This window comes from Falco naumanni, chromosome 2 (genome assembly GCF_017639655.2).
Source record: "Falco naumanni isolate bFalNau1 chromosome 2, bFalNau1.pat, whole genome shotgun sequence".
In the NCBI taxonomy this organism is placed as follows: Eukaryota; Metazoa; Chordata; class Aves; order Falconiformes; family Falconidae; genus Falco; species Falco naumanni.
Window position 1 is genome coordinate 70144757 of NC_054055.1, and position 24351 is coordinate 70169107.

A 24351-nucleotide genomic window follows, 5' to 3' on the forward strand; every position below is an offset into this window, starting at 1 on the left:
CTGGCAGTTCTGTTACATAGTTACCATAAATTAAAACTGTTCTCTTATTAAACTTGTGCTAAAATCAGTGAAGTTATATGAAAACAGAATTTGGTCTTTCATAGTTTGTGCACCCTCTGTCCCAAAACAGCACATTATACATTTTAGATGGAAATATATATGATATATTATTTTATATATATTATTATCTTTGGTATAGTGGAAACCTTTCTAATTAGAAGATCAAAGTCACATCCTTTGATGCAACAACAGTTATCATATGAGAGATGCTAATACTGTCTGTATTGCTGTTAATGTGATACTGGTTTTTGTAAGTTGTAATTTTTTAGTAAAAATGATGTTACCTAGTTTTAGCAGAGTCTCATATGACCTCTCTTACAGTTTGGAAGCAAGAAAAGTAGAACTTTAAAAGTTGAAAACAAACACAGAATGTGTGTGTGTGTATCTGTGTATATAAAAATGGTTCGGTTTATTTCCCTGCCCGCCACTCCCCCGTGGCCCCCGCCACACCCCGCCACCCCCGAATACAGAGTAACATAAAATCAGTAGCTCTCTTTTTGATTCAATGCTCCTGTAAAATCAGAGTAACTATTACAGAGGTCACAGTAAATCTGATGAGCTATTAAAATCACAAGCTAACAATCCTTCCTTCTAATGCTGATGTTTGTGGTTTTGTTTTAAAGGGTAGCTGATAATTTCTGTGTGAGTGAAGGACGCACTGTACCCCATCGGCTAGTATATGAATTATATCTGGAAAGCTGCAGTCCAGATTCCAAGTACCAAGTAAATTCAGCCACCTTTGGAAAGGTAGAGTAGAGAGATACCTAAATAGAAACTATGATGATCAAATATACACATTGAATATTAAAAGAGATTAAATAACAGTGAAGAATGAATATGTAATGTATTATGCCTGTGTGTTTTCTAATCTATTTCTGGTAAGACCTCATGTAGTCACAGTTATACTAGAGAAAAGAGTATTGTCTCTGACGGAGTTTATTTTCAGGGAACTGGTGTATGTTACACTAGCAAAGATTTCTTTTGCCAATGTATTTTAGCAAGCTTTACCAGGGTAAACAGCGCAAACTTAATAGACTTGTCCTGAGGACCTCATTTTTCTGTTTTTGAAAGACCCCTTTGTTGTTACATAATTTTATACTTTCCTTTTTAAGTATACTTGGGGAGATTTTGCTCCAAACACACCCTAAAAAAGTTGTTACAGAATCATCCAAGCAAAACAAATGCAGATGTAAAACCCAGTCTCCTTTGAACAGTTCCACACTTCTGATACATGGAGGTTGATACAACCCACAGAGCAATTACCACTTAGAAATCCCAATTGCAACAAACACTCATAGATACTCAACTTTATTTAACAAACTAAGGAAGATAGAATGCCTTGTGATTATTTGTTGCACAAGACTTTTTGTTCAGGATTTCCTGGTTTTACTGCTATTGTCTTCCTATTAGTGCCCATGGTAAGACCTACTATGCATTGTTTTAACACAAAACCAAAATAATTTCAGTAAAAGTTGTACCGGAAATCAATTTCATTTCTGTGGATAACCTCATTTTAGGAATCATTTATCTCAGTTCAGTTGCATCTAATTTTTTTACTAAGTTAAATCACTCTTACTTAAAATTGAGATTTGAGTAAGTGATCCAATGTGATTTATTGCCATCGCTTAATGGATTACCACCCATCAACCAAGCCCATGGGTAGGGTTTGCTTGGCTCAATGTAGATGTCTGCCATGAAGCTAGTCACTTTAAAATCTTTTGGTAGCCAATGGACATAAATAAGTAGTTGCATATGATTCCTCTCACCCTAAATCAGTCATCTCAGGCAGCTCAGATAAAACGTGCCTCAGAAGTGCCTGTTTTTCTCCCTTGACTACAGAGTCTGCTGTGACTAGCTTAGACATCCCTACCTTGTAGCCACATAGGTAAGATTAATTCCATCCTGTCTGTACACTTCCAGGTGCTCCAGCATGACCAAGTTACCACCTGTAAGCTAAGCCTTCTTGTGGTTTAAATTAATGCATTTTACTTTTAAGTTGGGACATGCATAGATGAAGCATGGGTCTGGTCACGCAGAAGAGCTTAGCTGATGAGCCATAGCTGCTATAGGTTGGTGCTTGCAACTGTTTGCTCACAGCCTTAACCAACTCAGTGCACTGCTGTGCAAGTTAACCCATCCCAAGTGAGCGAGCTGGGGTGCAGCTCCCCAGCGGCTGGAAATTGTCTGTCCTTCTGCAACAGGAGGTGGGACCACACAGCAAGAGGCTGCAGAGGGCAGGACCTGCAGCAACCCTGCTTTAAACTAAAGGTGCACATGTAATCAGTTACCACAGCCTAGCTAATGGGCGGAGCTGTTAATAATTCATCAAGCTGTAGTAACCTGACTGCATTACATGCATGTAGGCTGTAAGGACTTTTGCAGTCGAGCCCTGTGTGAATCAAACTGTGGTGACTTAAGACACTACTAACCTCATCTGCCCTACCCAAATGCACCACTGTCTCTGTAGAAGAGGCAGCGGGCACAAGTATGTGTCTCAAGCCACAGACGCTCCAGTTTTATAGGCTGCCCTTTTAGGAAAATGATATTATGCTGAAATACCAGCTTGAGAAAGGGAACACTTGGGGTGGGTGCATGCAGAAATGTGCAAAGAACAGGACAGCCCCCACACCATTAAAACTGGAGGTGCATGTTGATGTGAGTTGGGGAAATTTGTCCTTCAGCAGGCCTTTGCACCAGCACAGTGCACTTTGCACAGAGTCCAAGCTGTGTGCTGCTGCGTATACACTCTCCTCGCTAAGGCTGAGCACTCGGTCCTCTGTTCCTGCTATATAGGAAATGTTAGCTCCAGCTGTCCTGAGTTAGTCTCTGTCTTCACAGGACAGCTCATGCAGAATAATCATAGTGAAGTGGATTATTTTCCTGACAGTATCTTATTACCCTGTAGGGTCTAACCTTGACGGATGCTGCGTGACCTCAGTTCACACTTACCGCTGCGGTGGTCAAAAGGTTGCTTTGCAGCTTGATGGTTCATGTCCTTTTGAAACAGATAAGCCAGGCCCTATCTTGCAAGTCCTCCTTGCAAGAGCGAGTGGGTAGGCAGAGTCCCTTGTGTGAGTAAGTCTGACTCAAATGAGTAAGGCTTGCAGGTCTGGCAGAGTAGTGGAGAATCACAGCACCTTCGAGTTCCCCTAGCTGATATACCCCCCCTGAGTGTGGGTGGTCTCCTGGTGTGTGCACTGTGTCTCAGTGCAAGGTAAAACAGACTAGCCTAAAAAATTTCCTACCTGAGGGAGGTAATCTCTTACATTACTCAGCTTTTGATCCACAAAAGCTTGATTGAGTTCAGTTCAACAGTTACCATTTCAGAGGTATGTTATGAACGGGGTATTAGCCTGCAAATGATGGAAAGCAGAAGTGATTAAGGAGAAAAAAATGTAACAGATATGTTTTTGCATTTTAGAATGAATTTGCCAAGTACCTCTAATTTTCCGTTTGTTTTTTTCAGCTTATTCGGTTAGTTTTCCCAGGCCTGAGGTCAAAAAGGCTGGGCCCAAGAGGGAGTACCAGGTATTGGTTTTGCATCCTTTGTTTAAAATTGTTTAAAAATGTTAGGTTTAACTGTTCCAATAACATTTTTAAATGGCTGAATTTTCAGCTCCAGCACTGTAATATAGCAGCTGAAATGTTGGCTGCAAGTCTGTAATACCTCACAAGATCCAGAGTGATTCATGATGTCACCAAGTATATTAAAATAGAGTTAATTCATGAAAATCACCACATCAGAACTGCTTTGATAGGGCATGAATTCCAGGTGAGACTGTTTTTTTAAAAATTAGCTCTCCAGTTTGCATTGGCTATTACAGCATGCCTTGCATGAGGCATCTGCCCGACATCACAACCTTACTCAGAGCTCTTGAGCCACTGGGTCAGGAAAGCCCAGCTCTGGGATGTACAGGGTTGCGAGCCGTGATTAATGCCTGTGTTGTGCTTTTCATCCTTGCACATATCCGTGGAGTGACCCAGCATGTCCCGGTGGTCAACGGAAGTGTTGTAAACAGTTTAAAACCATTTAAAATCAGACCACCTCAGGTCCTCCTCCTGTGTGGCCTTTCATTTCCCTTCCCTCTCTTCTAGAGCACAGAGTTCAACGCTTTGTCATTGATTCCTATGTCCAAACTTACAGTCACATGCTGAACATCCAGGGATATTTTAAGGGCAGAGACTGCCACTACACAAATAATTTTACAAGCGTTTTGAGTAGCTGTCAAGTACTGGCTTTGGGAATGACATGCCCTTACTTGATCTGCGACTTTTCTCCACTAGTCTGGACTTGCTATCAGCTTGATCAAGCAAGATCCTTTATTTTGGGAGTGCCTCACCACAGACACTCCCAAGCTTCTCCTCATAGCTGGCAGGATTTGGGATGGTGTGTGATACCCCCCAGTCTCCATGCTCTCTCTTCCCATCAGCAGAAGGTTACCCACTGCTGGCTGCTGGTGGCCCAAAACCACAGCACTGCTCCCCTGGCTTCCCAGGGACCCAGCCTGGGAAGAGCCAGCTGGTAGGACCTCAGTAGCAGGGAAGGCAACTCCACTGCTCACCGAGGTCAGAATAAACCTTAGAGAAGGTCTGGAGTTTAGCTTGCCATGACCACTCACTGATGGGCCATCCAGTCCCTTCAACTTCTACGAGATACAGGGAACACTGTCAGCTAAGACTCTGGTCCCTGACTTTGCTGACTGCTAATCCATTGCACCCCATTTAGTGGCTTCAGTTTTTTCATTTACAAGAGGGTATTATTCCAGGGCAAAACCTGTTCAAAACAGTTTGTAAAGAGTTTGTACAATTATCTTCTGTTGGGGAATATTAACTCTCAGCAGAATTTAAAAAACAAATGTAGCTTTATTTACTTGGTCTCTTCTTGTTTAAATGGAATGACCATCTGCTTTCAGAGGAGGAATATGAATTATTTGCTGACTTGTTGAAAATCATATGGTTGTCAGTTCATCATTTTTCTGTTTTTTGTCTAGGTATCATTATATTGGAATAACTATCAAGGAGAACTCTTCCTTTTATGCACGTTATTGCTGTCTTCTGTATGAAAATAATGACCACAGGTTCGTTTTTTAAAATGGTTCAGTTTTTAAAATGTTTTAATCATAAAATGTCACATGACAGTCTATATATTGTCTGTACGTCGAAGTCTGTAATTCATCTGTTGAACATTGACAACAGTATTATATTTTTATTATTATTATACACACTATAAAAGTGCTGTGCCATTAAGTGCTGTGCCCTTATTCAGGAGCTCCATTCTGAAAATATGCTCTGCCTAATCAGACTTCCTTGAGTTGGACATGTTAGCCTTGTAGATCTCAAGAGCAGCAGCTCATGCTAAAAGAACAGCTTAATATATTGAGACTCTAAATGGGAGCTCCAAAACCCCACTGAAATCGCTTCATGACGTTGTAGCACCTTCCTTACTAAAACAGTAGGCTGAAGAAACATGTATTAAAGTATAAATGGCTGCACTCTTTTGAAGTCCTACATGCAATCATGTTATCTGGGGGTTTCTTACTACTTGAAACAATGAAGCATATTACTTTGAAAATACTGCCTTCGCTTTGTTTTAAAATTTCAGATTTTAAAATCACCTCTTGTAAGGGAACAATAAGAAAATTTATAAGAAGGGTATAAATTGATTGCAAAAATTAAAAGTCTAAAAATAACATGAATGCAAGATACTTTGGCAGACTAAAGTGTAGACGTGAGCATGGTCCAGTTGTGGGCAGGTGAGGAAGAGTTCTCACAGTTAAGCTCATGGTTGAGATAAACAAACCACAGGCTTGTGTTTCTCCACAGAAAAAAAGGAAAGGAAATGCTGCCATCCCTAACAGTTTTACACTCCTTTTAAATGCACAGGAGAAGAAAAATAGGTGCAGCCTATGCCTTGGACTTTGGGGACCAGGCTCGTTTCCTCACTCTCATACAGACTTATACATTACTTTAATGTGTATGTGGATAAATTCTGTACCGTGGTTTCCATTCTTTAATATGGAGATACAACATTTTTCTATAGCATGAATATTAGAGGGATACAAGTCAGCCTATTAAGCACCCAGATATTCTGGTGATGATGAAACAGTTCCAGCATTTGTGATATTTTATATTAGTTACTTAATTGAGTGCATGCTCTGCAAGAGCATGGAAAAATTATACCCATAGGTTTGTTGCCTTTCTCCACGGGTGTTAGAGTAATGTTACAGAAGTGCATAGTGTGACATCAGTAAAGAATGGGACACGGCAGAGGATCAGGTTCTGCAGATGATCAAGTGGCAGTTGGTTGTTGTGAGACCAAACAAATTATTCATAGGTAACTTGAGGCTTATTTCCCATGGGACCCTTATTGGAGTGGTATCCCTCACTACCCATCGCCCAGTAAAACCAGAACAGGCTGAAAATTTGACATCTGTAATGAGGAAAGGTCTTGGCCTCTGTTCAAGGAACATTGCAAATCTCTGGCTGAGTCTCTGCTGGTCTTTCTTCTTCAGGGAAAGAAAGGTGGTTCCCCACAACGTCACTTGGAAACAGCAATCTTGTTGGGCACAGTTAGAGAGGTGCAGGTTCTGGTTGTGGAGGAGATGAGAGAGAGAACAGAAAAATTTGAATTGTTGCTCTTTTTCCTCCCAGTGTAGAAACATGAGGAAAAATTACAAAATGTAGGAGGAACCAAAGAAGCAATGTTGGCGCAGCCCAGGCCAGGTGGAGAAACAAGGACTTTAGCCACTGGTGGGAGCGTGAAGCACCGTGTATGCCAGCAGAGCTTTTGTCCTTGTCCCTCCTCATGGAAACGAGCCATGTTCTTTGATGGGCTGGGGAACATGCTATAGCCCATGAGTAATCGTAGGGGAGCCACTGCACTGGCTGCAGACCTCCCTCTCCTTCTCCACCAGCTGCCAGAGGTGCCTGCCTGGACACTTACTCCTAAAAAAACTACTTATGATTTGGTCAAACAAAGGAAAATGAGGTGTATTCCAGGGAAAGGGCTGACATCAACCAGCCATTTAGTGATCTTTACATAGTCCCTTGCGATAACTTTTCAGATCTAAAAAACATATAAAAAGACGAGATCATGTTCAAACAAAGATCATCTTACTAGTTGCAATAGAAAAGTCTCTTAACTACAAAATTACCTTGTCTGATGCTTCCTTCATTTAAGATGGTTATAAGAAGTCACTAAGCTGTTGTGTGAAGCCAGACAGCTGAAATCAGAACAGCTTCCAGTCCAAATGCAGCCACACAGCCCCGTCCCAAGCCAACGTGCAGGCCTGCAACACCTGGGCAAGTGGGTGTCACAATTACTTCTTAGTGTCTGATAAAGGACAGCAGGAAAAGAAAGGAGGGAAAGCAGTAAAAAATCACAAAACACAGCCAGAGAAGCACAAGCAGCACAACTCCAAAACAAATAATTAGGTCACATAGCAAATAAGCAGTACCTTCAACCAAATAAGTCAGTTTATTTTCATCTGTATTGAGCTTTGTACATTCTTTGCAAATAAACCAGAACATGTATAGGAAATACCTGACCTTTACTGTCCTCTCAGTAGGGTTCAGTACGTTTTGAAATCAGAATTAATTTTTCATGATCCAATGAAGTTCATAAATCTTAACAATGGCAAAATCTAGACTTTTTTTTTTTTTCAATTAGGAAATGGAAATTTAGAAAAAGAGTAGTGAAAGCTTGAAGACTTTTCTACCTGCAAGAACAAATTTTGTGGGTTTTTTTGTTCTTGCAGAGGTAATCGTGTAATTGCAGCAGGGGTATTTGACCTATAACATCTCAATTTTTGAGAGTGTGTTGGTGTGGAAATTTCCAAATTATAGTGAAGATTTGGTGTGGAAATTTCCAAATTATAGTGAAGAAGATTTTTAATATGCCATTTCAGTGCAGTCCAAATGCAGGTCCAGACCCTGCTAATGGGATATACTTCTCTGGCTCGTTGCCATTTCCTTCTGGCAGAGACAGGGGATGTCTGTTTGAGTGTGTTGTTGTGTCCTAAATAACTGTTGCTCCCTCCCATGCCTGAATAGAGTCCAACACGTCAACACTTTTTCTGTTGAACCTTCCTGAGGGGAAGGTAGAGCTGGAAGCCCACCTGAGAGACCAAGGCATCCACCCAGCCTGCAGGTCTGTGAAAAAAGGGACGGTTTCAAAACTATGGTCCACTCTTTCTATTTATGGAAAATAATATTTCTGGGCCATATTGAGATAGTTGTCAATGGACATGGTGCTGGTGGTGAGGAACTAGGCCTGTCAAGGATCTAGCAGGCTGGGAGCTGTGCCTGTTGACATTATAGAAATGGCAGTGAGAAGGCATTTGCCTTCTGATAGGCTGCGTTGGAACGTGTTCACGCAAGGAGCGATGAGGATGCTTTTACACAGCACCTGTGAGTTGGTTCGTTTAGAAATCTTGGATTTTTTGAAGACCTGTGTACCACAGCTCTGATGATGATGTGATGAAAGTAGTGATAATAAACACAACTGTCATCAATGAGGTCTCTAAATGTATTACAGAGATTTAAAGGAGCATGTTATTTACCGATTTGTGTTACAATAGGGGGCCCTCTAGGAATGGGAGCTTTGAGGACAAGTTCTCCCTAAAATGGTACTTGCTGTGGCTCAGAGTACAGCAGTGTTAAAAAGACGCCAGTGAATTTTGTTTTCTTAAGAGTTACTTTAGGATTCTTATAATAGGGAAGGTTTGGGCTTCTGACTTTCCACTGAAGCAAACCCATGATTTTTTAATAAAAAAACCATGATATGAATCTACCAAATTAGCTTTTCTAATCTCATTGTAATCTGACAGTCAACAGCATGCACATTCACCACTCTCCCTCTTTTCATTTTTCCTTTGTCCTTCCCGGCCGCCTCCTCTGTTAGTCTTTTTGTCATTCCCCCCATTGTATTTCCCATTTTAGCTCTAGTTCCCACCTCATAGAATCATCCAAACTCTGCAAGCGATACAGTGAAACTCCTTGTGATTTTGCTGTCACCCATTTTCCCCTTCTGCCACCCACCTTCTCTTTTGTGTGTCCTGTCTTTACCCAGGTACTTGTCTGCAGGGGAAGCCAGCAGCTCTGCCTGCCAGCCCAGTACCTCTGCGGGCACTGGGTGAGTCCGAACCCCCTTTGCTAACAGCAGCAGCACATAGACGTTAGTTTTTCTGTAGGTATTTGCACTAAATCAGCACTGAGCTCCTGAGTGCCTGCTGGGGCGCGGGACCCACGCAGCACCCCTTCTTGCACCTCACCATCCCCGTGGGGGGGGAGCAGGGAGCCAGCCTGCTGCGGGAGCCAGCCCACTGGAGGAGAGCGATGCTGATACGTGTTGCCATAGTAGCAGCAGCAGAAGATACAGCTGGCCGCCTTCGTGGGGAAAGCAGGAGCTGGAAAATATTAATTTTGTTTCACAGGCTTTAGAAATCTGCAGGAAGGACCATTTGAAAGAAAATGAATTTATAATTTATGTTACGAAACATCTCTACTCACACATTCTTCCCTTTGTCCAGCCACTAACTCTAAAATACCTGCGAGAAAGAGTCAATAGCATCACCAAATGTACCCAACATGAACGTTGTGCCCTGTTGTGGGCAGCCAGTTTGGTTATTTCACTGGAGCATCGCCTTCATGGCAGACTGGTGGCAGAGGGAAAGGTAATTTTTCAGGTGACAAGGTTCAGTCCTGTGGGCAGCAGAGAAAGCAGAGGAGGCATTTTCAGCAGCTTGAGTTTCCAGGCAGACAAGCTGTTACATTTTGCCCTCTGTCCCTTCAGGATGTGTGGTGGTACCCTGGTTTATAATACATCACAGCAGTGAAACCCTGCAGCCAGGATCTGATTAGATAGTCCGAGTGTTGGCACTCACCAGTAGAAGCACATTTTCTACAAATCCCCTGCCTGCCACCTTTCAAAACAGCCGAGTCCAAAAGGACCCTGGAGTTTGAAATGCCTTCACAGACAGTGAGCAGGTGTCAGCAGCAGATGGGGGCTTGACTGGAGGAATCCAGCTCTCACAGCATGTCCCTTTTACCAGCCACATTGCCTCTCCCTCCTGTAGGATTAGCCTCAGATACACAGGCAGGGAGAGAGGCAGGGGATGGTAAAGCAAGGAAGCAGCCTGTTGTGCCTGCACCCCTGGATTCTCAGCCAAAAGCCAGTGGTCAAGCCTTTGCAGGTCCAGGGGAATTCTGACCACGGGGACAGCACTGCAGGCTTGCAAAGTAAATGGGGGAAAGTCAGAAACAAAATGCCATCTAAACTGACAGAGGTTGCAAAAATGTAATTACTGTGAAATCAAAGCACAAGGATGATTATGCTTTCCTTATTTGCATGTTTATAATTATTAATATAATTCCAAACAAACTGCAACCACAAATACAAACCCACAATTTTTGTGCAAGAAGTTGGCAGGCATTGCACTGCTAAATGGCTGATACCTTGCCATCTTTATAATGAATGGTTCAGTTTTATCTTAAAATTAAGAAATTGGTCTTCAGACTTTTTAGAATATCACAGGGCTGCTGAATGACAGGAAAGAGAGCAGCATTTGTTTCCCAAACACAATGCTCCAACCTAGTGCACTCTATGCAGTTTGAGCTAATTTTCTTACTAAATACAGAATAAATTGGTGAGCTTTTAAAAGGTTTTTTCTCTGTCATATATTTTACCACAATGGAAACGCCTGCAGTTATGGAGATGCAGCTGGTCACAAGAGCAACAGCAAAAAAACCCGAACGGTGAGTTTCAGATACTTTAGGCTTATAGCAAAATGTCTATCTGTGTGTTTAATTATAACTGCTAATATATGTTCTGATGAAACTCACTTAACCCAGCATATTCTTCAAAATAATCTTTGTCTGCCTAATCTCACTAAATGCTTACTTCCCCCTCTCCTATTTCACCTGGTAGCTAAATATTTTTGTTGTCTTAACGTCAGCTCAAATATATTTATCTGTGCTGAGAGGGGAAATTGTGGCTGACAGCTCATGTTTTGGATATTAGGGGAGCTAGTGGGGCACAGCCTTCCTTGTCTGAGGCCCACTGCAACAGACCCTCACATCTTTCCAATGTGCTCAGGGTTTATTGGCACGTTAAGTGTTTAAATACTAGGAAATTATTAAGAAAAAAAGAGCACAACCCCTGCTCATGGAAGAGGGAGATGTGAGTCTGACCTGTGGCAGCTCTCGCACAAGCGTGCTGTCACAGAATGGCTTGACACTGGGGCTGCTGGAAGTCAGCCAGCAGAGCAAGAGCAACAAAGTTATGTGGACCAAAGTGAGGAAAAAAGGGGAGACTGGATGTCTGTCATATTTTTACAGAGCACTCAGGCGCAGTCATGAGTGCTCTGAAGTGGATATAATGACAGCTGATGAGAAATGTGCTGTCAGCCTGACAGCAGAGCCAGCTATCTGCAGCCTTATTTAGGTTACAACTGTGACATGAGTGCTATAGAAAATATATGTGGAAGATATGTATAGCATTAAATATTCACTGGTTTTGAAAAGAAATTCATGTACTGTTTGGGATTTAAATATTTAGTCAGCCATGCTTGTTTCTTTCATCCACCCCTACTTTCTAAAAAAAAAAAAAAAAGACAAGCAATCCTCTGAAGAAATACATCTTATTAAAAAATCATGTTATACAATTTCAAGGAAGTACTTAATACCTTTAACAGAACTGACAAGATAATTGTGATCTTTTTGTTGTTGTTGTTCAAAATAAATTATGATGCACTGAGAGCAAGAATTTGCACTGTTCTCCATCTGTCTTTTATCTGAAGAGTGAACAGAAGAGATTTCAGTACCTGTGGGCTGAATTCAGCAGAGCCTGTCTTAGGGAGCAAGACCTAGGGAAGACATACCCCTACGAAATGGTACGTTCAAGTATTCAGTCATGAAGCAAGTTAGCTCTTTGCCTGTGAGATCTTTTTGTACCTTCTCTTTGGTCACAGGTTGTACTGCTTGCCCATGAGTACTGCAGCCATTGCCAACATCTTTTACACATGGTGAGGAACAGCAAGTTCAACAAGGTATGCCTTTGCTTTAATAACATTCTGACGACAGCAAACGATAGTAAGGATAAAATTATTTCTGTTTAGCTTATTTACGTGATGGTTTGATCTAAGGTAGATGATCTTTTATAGAGAAAAGGCACATTCAGCCAAATCGTTTGGGAATTCTTCATTAACACATCATGCTCCAAGAATCTGAGTCTGTAGGCTTATCCTGAGTGCTCCTGGCACATCAACAGGTCTGAGCCCAGCACAAAACATGAGGCCATGGACATATATCTTTCACTGTATCCACATATCCATGGCACAATGCTTTGTTTCTTTCCTCTTTGTTATGCTGCCTTGCAAAGTTCAGCTTGCTGCCCCAGGATGCTTCCACTTACGCTGGAGCCCAGTCAGGATGGGCCCTGGCAAAGAGTCCAGGTCCACAGTCATTCTTTCACTTCTGTGCTTATGTGTGTCATTTAACTGAATCATGCTTCACATTTCACAAGTGTCAAACCAGTGAAAATACATAAAGGACTTTGTGCAACAGGTGGAAGGCTGTATCATGTCATTCTGGAAGTCTCTGCGGCCTGAAATAATACCACTGATGTCCTTGCCAGATGTATGCCAGATGTTGAAAAGCTATGATAGGCAGCTATTCAAGGTACTGTAGACATGTTTGTTTGTTGCAATTATGTTGTTATGTGTTTGTGTCTTTTCAGTAATGCTACCTGAGGAGAAAGGCCAGCTGTTTCTTTTGTGCTGTACAATGGGATTTTTGTTCATACCTCAAGCCTGTTCCTTGGTTTCTTCTGGAACAGCACAGTACAGATTTTGAAAGGAACTTTTCTTTTCTTCTTCCATCTTGCTGCTATATATACCTTTGAAAGTCTCTTAATATCAATGGAGTATACTGTCATAAATGTGGTCTGTGTTCTGGCATGAGGTTATGTGACTGAAATGTTGACTAATACCTCTTCTTCCAAATCACAAGAGTTATTTTTTCCTTTGAGATTACTACTGCATTTCTCAGTGACGTTCTACATAGAAATATGATGTTTTCTGATCAAAATAATTTGCTTCATATTTGCAGCAGGTGATTAATTAGTGTCTACTAATAAATTAATGAAACCATGTTTATTGTTAGGATCTTTTCCCTTTTGCTAATAAATGTAACTTAGCTATCGCTTAATTGGAAGGCAAAAAAAACCCAGGCTTCTTTACATTTACATTTAAACTACCAATATAAGAGTTCTGTTTCATGCTGCTGTAAATATGTGTAGTACACCTGTCATGTGCAGCTCTACAAACTTGTATTCTAGGAAATGGAGAAGATCCTACTTGATGATTTCCTGGAGGAGGTGCCTATACAACACATGAGGTCAATCAGATTGTTCAGTAAAAATGTTAAACGTTGGCTGCTTAATGCTTTGGTAGAGTTTCCATTACCACTCCAAACATCTAAATCTGAAGGTATGTTTGAGAAATAGATTTTCATAAAATAATGTTATCTTAAACTGCAGAGGAGATTGTGTTACAAGACTCACACGGAAAGTATTGTAGAAACATTTTAAGCTGACGTAGCTTCAATCCTAGTGAGGACTAGAATTAGTTGGTATACAGTTAAAAATAAAGTCTCAGATAATGTGTGAGAACAAATTTAAGCCAAAATTATCCCAATTCATGGTAAATTAGAGTGTATTTGAATCTTTTTAAAGATCTCACTCTTGCCATAATCACTTTGGTTGTGTAGATGATTGAATAATATGCAGTCTGCCCTCTGAAATTTAGGTATTGTTCTGTCTTTTCACCTTGCAAGGGGGTTTGTGCAGATAAATTAATTAACAGCTATAGTGCAGTTCGATCTAAAGGGAAAAAAAAGCCATAGTCCCATAGGGAAACTATGACTGTCATTAGAGGAGGAATTGAAAAATCTTTACTCTACAAAGGTGTGTGTATATGTGTGTGTTTGTAAATATGTACATACATACATATAAATAGCTGAAGATTCTGACTAAAACAATGTTGTGCAGTTTCTCATTGAGTGAAGACCAGCTTCTCAGTGGCAAAGCAGGGCTCCTGTGTAGACAAAAGATTGTATTAGTATTCATATGCTCAAGGAAGACTTGCAGACAGTCTTAATTCCAGCATTTCTTACACGTGAATGCTTGACAGAGCAAACTTAGTAATGTGTTTTGAACATGTGTGTGCATGGAAGTACACTTAATTAATCAGCTGCGACCCTTTGTATATACATCCTGATCTTTCTGGTTTGTACAAACTTTAAAGAAGCAGAAATTTTCACTTGAAAACCATTCCCTGTCTACAGAAGTTTGTAAGTAGCTTTATAGTTGGTTTTCCTGTAACTAAGAGTCAGTTACTTTATATTTTATTCTTAAAAAGGATATTTTTTAACTGTGCTTGTCATAATTACAACACATGAACAGGAGAAAAAGAAACCAACTCCTATTAGCAGTACTGCAGAATTATAGATGCATGAAGGTTGAGATGTAAGCGCTCAAAAAAACCCCAGGAGGTTCAGAAGTAACGTTGCACTCATTCACCTTAAACCATACACATAAAACAGTATTAGTCTTGATTAAGAAGTGCTTAATGTAAAAAAATATTGGCAGTATTTTTCCTGTCTGTCATGGGTTAACAGATTTGCAGTGAAGAAAGAAGAGTGGTGACCTGGGCAGCTTCTGACTTCGAGGGTCCCAGCCCAGCCCCTAATGCCAGCTCAGCACCCCCGCTGTGCCTGCTCTTAGCCTCCATAGCCCTCCTAGGGATCGACTTTATAACTTAAAAGATCTGGCTTAATTAATATATTTTAGACTGTAAAATGTTAATGATATGAAACATCTGCCTCTTCTTTGACAGAAGTTACAGTGTTTATAAAAAGACTGAGGAGAAAGACAGACCTTTGTAACTTGGCCAAGGTATGTTCCAGAATCCGTGAAACAGAAAAGCTGGGCATCTCATTTGCTCAGGCAGTTTGGACTGTGTATGAGATGCTCCATTGTAGGACAAGAGCAGCAACACAGGTGTTCTTAGCTGCATACAGACCACGGTCCAAATCATGCCCACCCTTCTACCTATCTCCTCCCACACCATAAGTATGCTGAAGGGGCCTCTTCCTCCCTCAGGATCCTGTGAGAGCCCCTGAGATATAGTCAGTGGTCCCCCATGGAGAGGAGGACACAGTAGCTGCAAGGGTCAGATGACAGTTTCCAGTATCTCCACCCAGCCACACCAAAGCCAGTCAGCACATGCTGGAGTTATTCTAAAACTGACGAGTGCAGCAGCAGCCTGCACGAAGGGAAATCACAAATGTACTGGCTGCTGTGTACACTGAAGTGAGAGAACCTTTTGAATGGATCGCAGAGATCAGCCGGCAAAATCTTCTCCATCCTCTAGCCAAGCAGCGCTGGAAGGAGCGCCGCAGAGTGGCACCCTCTGAACTTTCCTCCTCAGGGTCATCACTCAGATTGGCTTTTTTCCTTGGGAAGAAAGAGACAAAAATCTCTCTAACAATTAATATCTCTGCCTGCTTTTTGCTCTACAGTATCATTCTTCTCAGCTATGGATGTACATCCAGGAGCTGAATTTTTAACCCTTTGAACACTGCAAAGTAAATTGTTTCATTCAGTGCTGCATTATTATGAGGGGCTGTACCTTCCCTGCAGCATTCTTTCCATTGGTGTGATCCATTTCCATTTGGATACTTCCAAAACCTTGGGCTTTGAGCGGGTCTGGGCCACAACAGAAGAGATAGATCATGAACACAGAAGAAAGCAAAAGAGAACAGATGGTATATTCTCTCCTCTCCTTCAAACAGCAAGTACAAGATTGTCCCAACATGCTGCCTGGCTTAAGTCACTGCTCTCTGTCCCCACACCAAAGGGCAGGAAGGAATGGAAATGTGGCTTCTTGGACTGCACACAGGAGGGTCACATTCTTCCTTAATAAACGTAGCTTTTCTTTATAGGAAAACTTTATCACCAGCAGCATGCGAAACATACACTTCAGTTTAAAGAAGTTTTAAAAAATAAAAATAATAGGTGCAAACATTGCACCAAACATGCATAGGTATGCTAACACAGGCAAACAGTTCAGTAAAGTGCTGAGCACTCACAGTTCCCATTTACTGCAGCAGCCCATGGAGATACTAAATAGTTGAAAAGCTCAGCTTCATGTGCTTCCAAACAGTGCTGGTTATGCATTGAAGAACGTGATCCAGCAAGACTGCAAGTGCCAATTCCATTTGCACGCTCAGACTTTACGTCACCCTTCTTGTGCTCAAGCCATTATCTCAAGGGACTGGTTGTGGCTTTGTGATTCTTCCCTGCTTATTCCTAATGTGTGGAAAAGCTGCAGAGAGTCAACATTGAATTTACACCCACAAGATCTACAGCAAGAGAATTGCAGCCTAGTTGGAGGGCATTCTCTGGCAGCAGCCTCTGGCTGCACTACATCCCCGTTACTTGCTGTTTAACCAGCATGAAGGGAACCCAGCAGACCTGAGAATCGGGGTCAGATCTATACCTACAGCTGAGCACATCCTGGTTCTTGTTCATGTTAACAAGCTCTTGGCACTGTTCTCACAAGTAAATGATGTTTGTACCTTCTCTAGAGCCTCTTTAAAATACAAGGGAAGGGCAAAGGCGTTCCAGTGTACCTGAGGATTAACCCCACTGGCAATTTAAAAACAGTAGTTTCAATAAGTGAAATTATGTAAGTCTTCTAAACGAGCATCCCAATAGCCTTTCAGCAGTCGCAGAGTCTCTGTTACAGCTTCCATTAGAGATCCTGCCAAAGCCGTGGATATTGGGCTCCAGTGAAACAGGGCAAGAAACACATACCAGCCAAACGTTCTCCTGTAAATGCATCCCCCAGTCCAGCACACACCAGAAGATGGTTAGCTGAGTACCACAGGTGTTTAAAAGTTTCAGCTTGTGAGAAACACACAGATGCTTCATGGGGAGGCGGACATCCCTCAGAAAGAACTGCTGAGGGTTTTAGTCAGTCAGACCTGATCCTAGACTTGTGTGGATTTGTATCCCATTTCACCTGGTGGCCCTCATGGGATGCTCATGCAAAGCGGGTATGAGCAGAACAAGTGATACCTCACTCCTCCATTGTACTCTCCTGGCTTCCAGCAATCTGAGATGAAGGTTATATCTACATCTTGGTGTTTAATAGTTTGATTTTGACATCCACAACATCTTGGGGTAGTGAGTTCCATGGTTGGATTATTTGTTACATGAAAAAATACTACTATCATCTTTAAGTAATATTTAAAAACCCTTCTTGATGTAATTCTCCCTGCAAGTCTCCATTACATCCTTCCTCAGTTACTTCTATCCAAAGCTGAATTTTATCTTATCTTCTCATATTTTGGAGTAATTTGATATTTCTAATCACCTTCTCAGTTTTCTATGTCTAAAACGCACCTGGAATTTCAAATAGAGACTGATGGTCAAAGCAGGTGAGAGTGCTCCTAATGAGAAGTACTATGGAGGAGCTGTGCAGCTGCAGCCTCTGAAGGGTGTAATAACACCATCCCTTGTAGAGTACTTTGCAATAATTTAGCCACCTGGTGAGAAAATAGGAACAATTTTGGCAGGGTCATATTCAAAAGGAAAAAAAAGTTTCTTTCCCATCATGTGTAGATAAAGCAGGCTGACAGCTGCTACTACCTGGACATGCAGAAGTAATTAGAGCATAAAAAGGTGCAAATTCCCTGTGAGAAAGGAATGCGAATATGATGCTTGTTGTTTCCTGGGGCTGATTCCTGCCTCTGGTAAGCTGTATTTAAGTGTTGTCAGAGCTGACTCTCAGTCATTTAGAGAATTATATTTAGTATATTGAAGTGCAATGGCTAAGGGGAGCACTCTCGAATATTGGGGCATAGAGTCATGTGCTAGCAGTGTACTGGAGATACATCATTCCCAGCCCCTAGTCATTCCCAGCCTTTGGGTCATGTGTTGCAAGCAGCAGCTCTTCTTCTGACACTGGAAATTCCAAGTAGCATAAGAAAAAAGCAACATAAAAAAAAACATAAGAAAAAGAAAACATAAAGAAAAAAAAAGCAACATATGAAAAAACATATAGAAAACATTGTCTTCAACTTGGCTGAAGGGGATTACTGAGTGAGAATTAGAGCGCTTTTGGTATTTCAGTAAAGCTAGAAGAATGACGAAAAAGAAAAATGGCTAGATTGGAAATTATGTTTGCAAACAAATGGTCAGCTGCATTCACTGCTGCTCGTGGGGTCATGGTAAGCACCTGGTGAATGGGATTTGTTTGAACATCTATGCATCCTGAAGTTTGTCTGAATTTTACAAAACGTATTTTTCCTTTGGAAGGCCCAGCTGGATGTGGACTATTCATATAAAAGCCCAAAATTCAACAAAGGCTTTAGGATCTCCCTGATTTCAGTACAGAAGTGTGAGACTACATGCATGGCTTAGTGATTTTTTAAAAGAATCATGTTTAATTTCTAATTTCCTTCACTGTTCTCATAATTTCATCAAGAACCTGAAGAAATACTGTGTGATGTTAGCAATTAATTAAAAACAAATAAATAAATGAAGAGATGAGGATTAAATGTTAGGCTGAAAATTGTTTGCACTATCTGTGTGAGTAATACTTTTTGGGACAAATATGAAGCCAGATTCATTCACAAATGACTCATAAGCAGATAAATGGGGATAAAATCCTGAGTAATATTATTTCAACTAATACGTTATTTTTACTTTCTCAAAGGTTTGGGCAACTTGAGAAAACTTGCCTTTGAATTTAATTGAAACATGTACTAAGGACAGGTAACATGGAGGGAAAGTCAGCCCTGATACCCCATTCCATGTTTTAGACCAAACACCGGTATTTGGCGTAACTGTAATAACTCTAACCAAAACCAATTGCCCAGGCAATTGCCCAGATACTTCAGGCATGTTAGCCTTGTCTGCTCCATCAGAGGCAACAACACAGTCATTGAAAAGGGTATCTCCCAGAACAAAAAAAAACCCTTAAAGAGAACTTAAGATTAATTTCCTTTGATTCTGCACCACCCACCCCCACCCCCCCAGTTTGGAGACTGGTTATATAAAGTCTAGCATTGAATAAGGGGAGCTTTTTGACTGACTTAAGGGCTTGAGAAAATTAAAGGCATTAACCATTTCCTTATTCTCTATAGACAATGAGAACAGTCTTGGAGAACAACAGCAAAGTCACTGTTCTGCGATCAGGCTTGCATGTTGTCATCGATCAGGGATTTCTGGATGTGCCTGGAATCCTCTTTCAAAACAAGCTTAGGAATCTGGAGGAGCTGCAGAACATAGAACTGAAATGTAATGGTTTTTTTGCTATATTTTGTCTTATCCACTTAAGCCCTTGCTTGCCATTGTTAAAGCTCCAGCATTTCCACTTGTTTATTCATGGCATCGGCCCTAATGGGAATTACAGTCTTGCTGTAACCCGAAGTGCTGGAAAAGAGCCAAAAAATTGAGAATGGAGCATGTAACACTATCATTCTAGCTTTAAAGGTTAAGAATGAAAGGCTTTCCGTTCTGACTCTTAAAGCTTTCTGCAGGAAAGGAGTTGGGTTCGTGTTACTAAATTATATATCTTCTAGAAGAAGGTTGACAAGCAGACATATTAATTTTTTATCATTTTCTTTGACAAAAAAAAGAAGTTTTCAAGTGTTACATTTTTATATTTTCCTCTCTCATTAATCAAAGTACACAAAATCATTTCTTGTGGCCAGGTTTTAAAATATTGTACGCTGGACGAGGACTATTGGCTTTTCAGCTTTCGTGTCCTTTTGCTGTATTGTGACCTGTGGGATTGATGTTGTGCTGTAAACAATAAAATATACAGTTTGTATGCAGCCATGACATAATGCATTTGCCAGCTTAATGAAAAGGGATGGGAGCATAATGGCAAGTTAATTTTTAGATTAATGGGCTGCCATTTAAATGATTAGTAAGAGACGAGCAAGTTGGACTAGGCTGTGCACAGAACTGACGGAGGGAAACCTCAGGTTTTTGCTTCTGGCCTGCCACCAGCTTGCTCGCTGACAAGGGGTGTGCCACAGCCTTTCTGTGACTGCTTTCGGTAGGAATAATAATTTGCCTTCTTCACAGAACCATCAAGAGAACCATTTAAAGAATATTTATGTACATCTTAAAATCAAAACCACTGTGCAGAATGCTTTTATTACATCTGCTCATTATATTAATGAAGATCTCGCTCTTTCCAAGGTGGTATTATTGCATTTTTTGTTTTCATTGTTTTTCCAAACTGTAATTTATAATAAGCAAGGTTTCACCAACCCTATCCATATGCCTTCTTGAAGGAAGATGTCTCAGTTACAAGGGTATAAATTCAGAGAGCTGCCACAGTGATGCACCTTTTGGCACTGGGTGATAGATTCCAGTCTTCTGGGGGAACAGCTACACTGATATGTGGCAATATCACCTATATTTCTGTTGGTCTACAGAATATTCTGCATTTTCTGTTATTGTTTTAAGACTCTTCTCTCCCTCTCAACAGATTTAAAAAAAAAAAGTGTTGGGGTTTTTTTTCTCAACCACATAAAATCTCAGATAAGTAAGTTGGTATTGCATATAACCAAATTTCAGCTTTCACATTGGAAGTGTTTATTCTTGCCACCTTTGCCACGATGACTAGGTCAGTGCAGATATGGTGGAAATGGACATAAACATGAATTCTGACTGACTTCAGAGTAGGGTACTATTCCTCACTAACGCAATGGTATGATTATATTAATCAAAATGCTAAGAACAGATGTCTGAATATATTTTAAGCTAAAGATAAAAGAAAAAAAAAAGCTAAAACTGTAGAAACAAAAAGCAAGCCAATCACTCTAAGTAATGATCTCCCTTCTGTATTTCATAGGTTTAAAGGACTTAGTGTCTTTGCTGTCACGTTTCACAGATATTCAGCTTCTCCTGGAATGTGTGGCTTCAAATCTTCAAGCTTTTTTCACTGAGGTATAAAATCAATCATTTCAAAAGAGAAAGAGCGATCACATCATTTATCCTGCTATATGTTGACTGTCACTAGTTTGCAGAAGCTACTTTGTACACTAGCAACCTGACCAAAATGCAGATTTGCATAAATACAATTTATGCATGCTGCAGAAAAAGGGAGAATTAATTGGCACACAAAAATTCCATCTGTCCAAACCACTACAAGCAAATTTCTGCGCATGTATCCACTTGGGCAGTTTCAGTATCTACTCTCATTTCATAGATACACTTTATAACAGTCCCCAGTAAATGAAAATTCGGAAGAAAAATGTTAGTAAAAATGAAGAGAAAACTTAATGTTTCCTGAAATAATTGATTCATGAAACTGTTGACTTTTAGCAGGTGGTAGGAGTGTGAGAATTTCTAGTAAATGTCTCTAGCTCTTGTGGAAGATTCAAGTATGATCATCCTTGGATATGTACCTTTCCAGAGGCTACCAGCTCTACCATCCCTGGTCCATCACTGTTACAGAATTAGTGATATCTTGATGGTACTGCTGCATTCAATTGGTTGCCAAACCAATTAACATGGGTCTAGGTGGTGGTTAAAGTTTGGGTTTGGTGTGGTTTTTTTTCCCCTTTCTGAAGAAGCAGTGTAAACTGTACTTCTTTAGCTTGATTATTTCCCAATTTATTTTTTTTAATTTAGAATAGTACTTCACAGTTCTGTGGTGCCTTCATCTCAGAGAACCCTCAGCTACTTCATGGGATGGTGTAGAGAAGATGGAGTGGGACTTTTCCTGGGGATTCACAGTTATAGAGCATAAGGCAATAGACACAAGTTGCAGCAAAGAAAATTTCCAATAAATAAAAAGAATAAAAAATACCATGGGAGTTGTTAAGCATAGAAAGAGGTTACCTGGAAAGGCTGTGGAACCTGCACCCTGAAGGTATTCAGAACTTGGCTGGGCAAGGCCTGAACTACAAAGCTGGCCATGCTTCGGACAAGAGGTGGGATTAGATGATGTCCAAATTCCCTCTCAGCCTAAGCTATTTTAGGATTCTAACAAAAAAACTCCTTGTTCCCTTTTGTATGCAGTTTGTACAGGGAAATAGTCTGCAACACAATAAGGAATTCTTTTAACAAACTTTATCATAAAGCAGTTTTTTTCCTTATCTGCAGCCAAGCAGGAGTAAAGAGGAGTTTAGAGAAGTGGCATCAGCTTTTCAGTTGAGATGGAGCTTCCTGCTGAGTGGAGTAAGCAAGGCTATGACCCTCAACTGCTCAGGCAGTTTTGGTACGTAGGGTCTTTATACATATATATACATATATTTATGTATATTAACTCTCCCCTGATGCCCCTGTCTGACCTGAGACAGCTGAGGCAACAGATCTTTCTAACCGGCATAAATTCATGCTACAGTCCGTAGGGGCATCACTTCTCCCTAATCCCTTCCTTGCATCAAGCAGCACCACTCGCCTGGCGATGTGGTTAGACAGGTCAGGGAAATGAAACGAGTAGTTCGCGATGGGATGACTTCTCTGACCCAAACCCTGGGACGAGCAGAAGCGAGAGCAGCGTGCCGGCGGCCCTGGAGGGAAGGGCAGGACTCCCTCTTTCGGCAGAAGCCATCATTTCTCCGTGGGGAAACGGGGAACGAACGGCAGCCCCAAGGGTGAGCCTCTGCTCTCTCTCCCTAAAAGGGCTGCACACCCCCGCTGGGGCCACCGATAGCCCAAACCATAAAAATTCCAAATCTCTCAACTGATGGCTCCAAGTCCTTCAGCTCCTTTCTATGTAACGCAGCCCAAGCAGAGCCACCGCAATAACTGCTTGCCAAAAAGGCAGTTAGCTCTTCTGACAAACGGCTATATGCTCCTTTTCCTTGGGCCTTACGCTGACATAAGGGCTTGCCTACCAGCAGCAAGCCTGTTTAAGGTGTTACACTAACCGAAAACTAGACAATCCTTAGCTGGGTTAGTTTTCTGCCCGTTTTAGTGCTCCAAGCTCTCAAGCAGCAAATCCATCATGCACCAGAGCAAGGCAGGAGAAGCAAAGGGACTGTGCAGTCACGTTCACTTGAACTGGCTTGAAGTGGTACAACCATGTCTTACATCAGTTCAGTCTCTTCCATTTCTATATTGCATCAACCCTACCTGCCTTTCTCTTCATTTGTAAAACCTTTCAGAGGCTCGCTCTCTATTATTCATTGTGCAGAAATGCACCATCTCCTTTGAGCAACATCTGATCCCAAACTGTATGAACCGCTTTTTAGATTTTTCAAAGGAGCACCTTCATATTTTTTCCTCTTCTGTTGGATGGGGCTTCACACAGATAGCCAAAGAAAACCTCATTATCTTCTTCGAAATTCCCCTTCAAAACCATACTTTCATGTGCTTCCTACAAAGACATAACAAAGGGGTATGTTACAGTTGTCGCCTTTTGTATTCCTCCCCTATTACTGCCTGTGTTTGTGCAGGTATGTGCGCACCCCTTTTCTGCATCTACCCGCTATCTTTTGCCTTGTATCTAGATCGCAAACTGTCTGCAGCAGGATCAGAGTTTTGTTCTGTGTCTGCAGGGAACATAGCACAGTAGGGTCCCTTGTCCATCAGCTGCTGCATTCCTGTAATAATAAAATAACCATTCCTTTCTCTCTCTCCAGAGGAGTTCTGCACCACACTCTTAAATGTTACATGTAATATTTTGGGCAATGAGGAAACCGGGAATGAATTCCAAGAACAGCACTGGAAGCATAATGTTTATTGAAATTCCCCATGGTGGTGAAATCCTCTTCCCTCTTTCCACAATAAGAATTGATTAATGAATTGCCTCCCTGTTCTGCAGTTGTCAGTGGTTGGGAACACAACACTGTTACCAACAACTAGCTTTCCTTAAACTAGTCACAAATTATATTTTCATCCCACTTATGACAGTCTTCCTACTATACTTCAGTAACACTAAGGCTGAATTTATTCTCATGTATAAGAGAGTTTTAAAATGTTTTTTAATCTTTTGCTGAGATGCTCCAATTAATTTGGTCATTATTCTCTTTTTTCTTAACACCCTTTGTTCTTTAAGATGTTGGATTATATGAGCTAACAATGTGCCTTCTCTCCTGTCTTTCTGTTATGGTAAGATACTGAGTTTTAGTGGACAAGGCTGAAACAGTTATGTTAACAAGCCATCTGGTGTAAAAGTTCTGTACTACGGGTTATTGCTTTTCAGAAATACCTTAAGTCTCAGCATTTCTTGCAGGAATGGTGGGCATCTTGCAAGT

General features: G+C 41.1%; 1 protein-coding gene across 1 annotated transcript in view; it reads left to right on the forward strand.

Moving 5' to 3' along the window:
* The window catches only part of RFX8 (regulatory factor X8), a 29436-nt gene that overhangs the window by 3323 nt on the left and 1762 nt on the right, over positions 1 to 24351 (forward strand). Inside the window, 13 exon segments of the mRNA XM_040584168.1 lie at positions 684 to 807; positions 3527 to 3588; positions 5052 to 5138; positions 9131 to 9198; positions 10757 to 10815; positions 11823 to 11951; positions 12030 to 12107; positions 12625 to 12738; positions 13397 to 13547; positions 14955 to 15013; positions 19273 to 19426; positions 20997 to 21091; positions 22253 to 22367. Coding sequence (XP_040440102.1) covers positions 684 to 807; positions 3527 to 3588; positions 5052 to 5138; positions 9131 to 9198; positions 10757 to 10815; positions 11823 to 11951; positions 12030 to 12107; positions 12625 to 12738; positions 13397 to 13547; positions 14955 to 15013; positions 19273 to 19426; positions 20997 to 21091; positions 22253 to 22367 — 1295 coding nt within the window.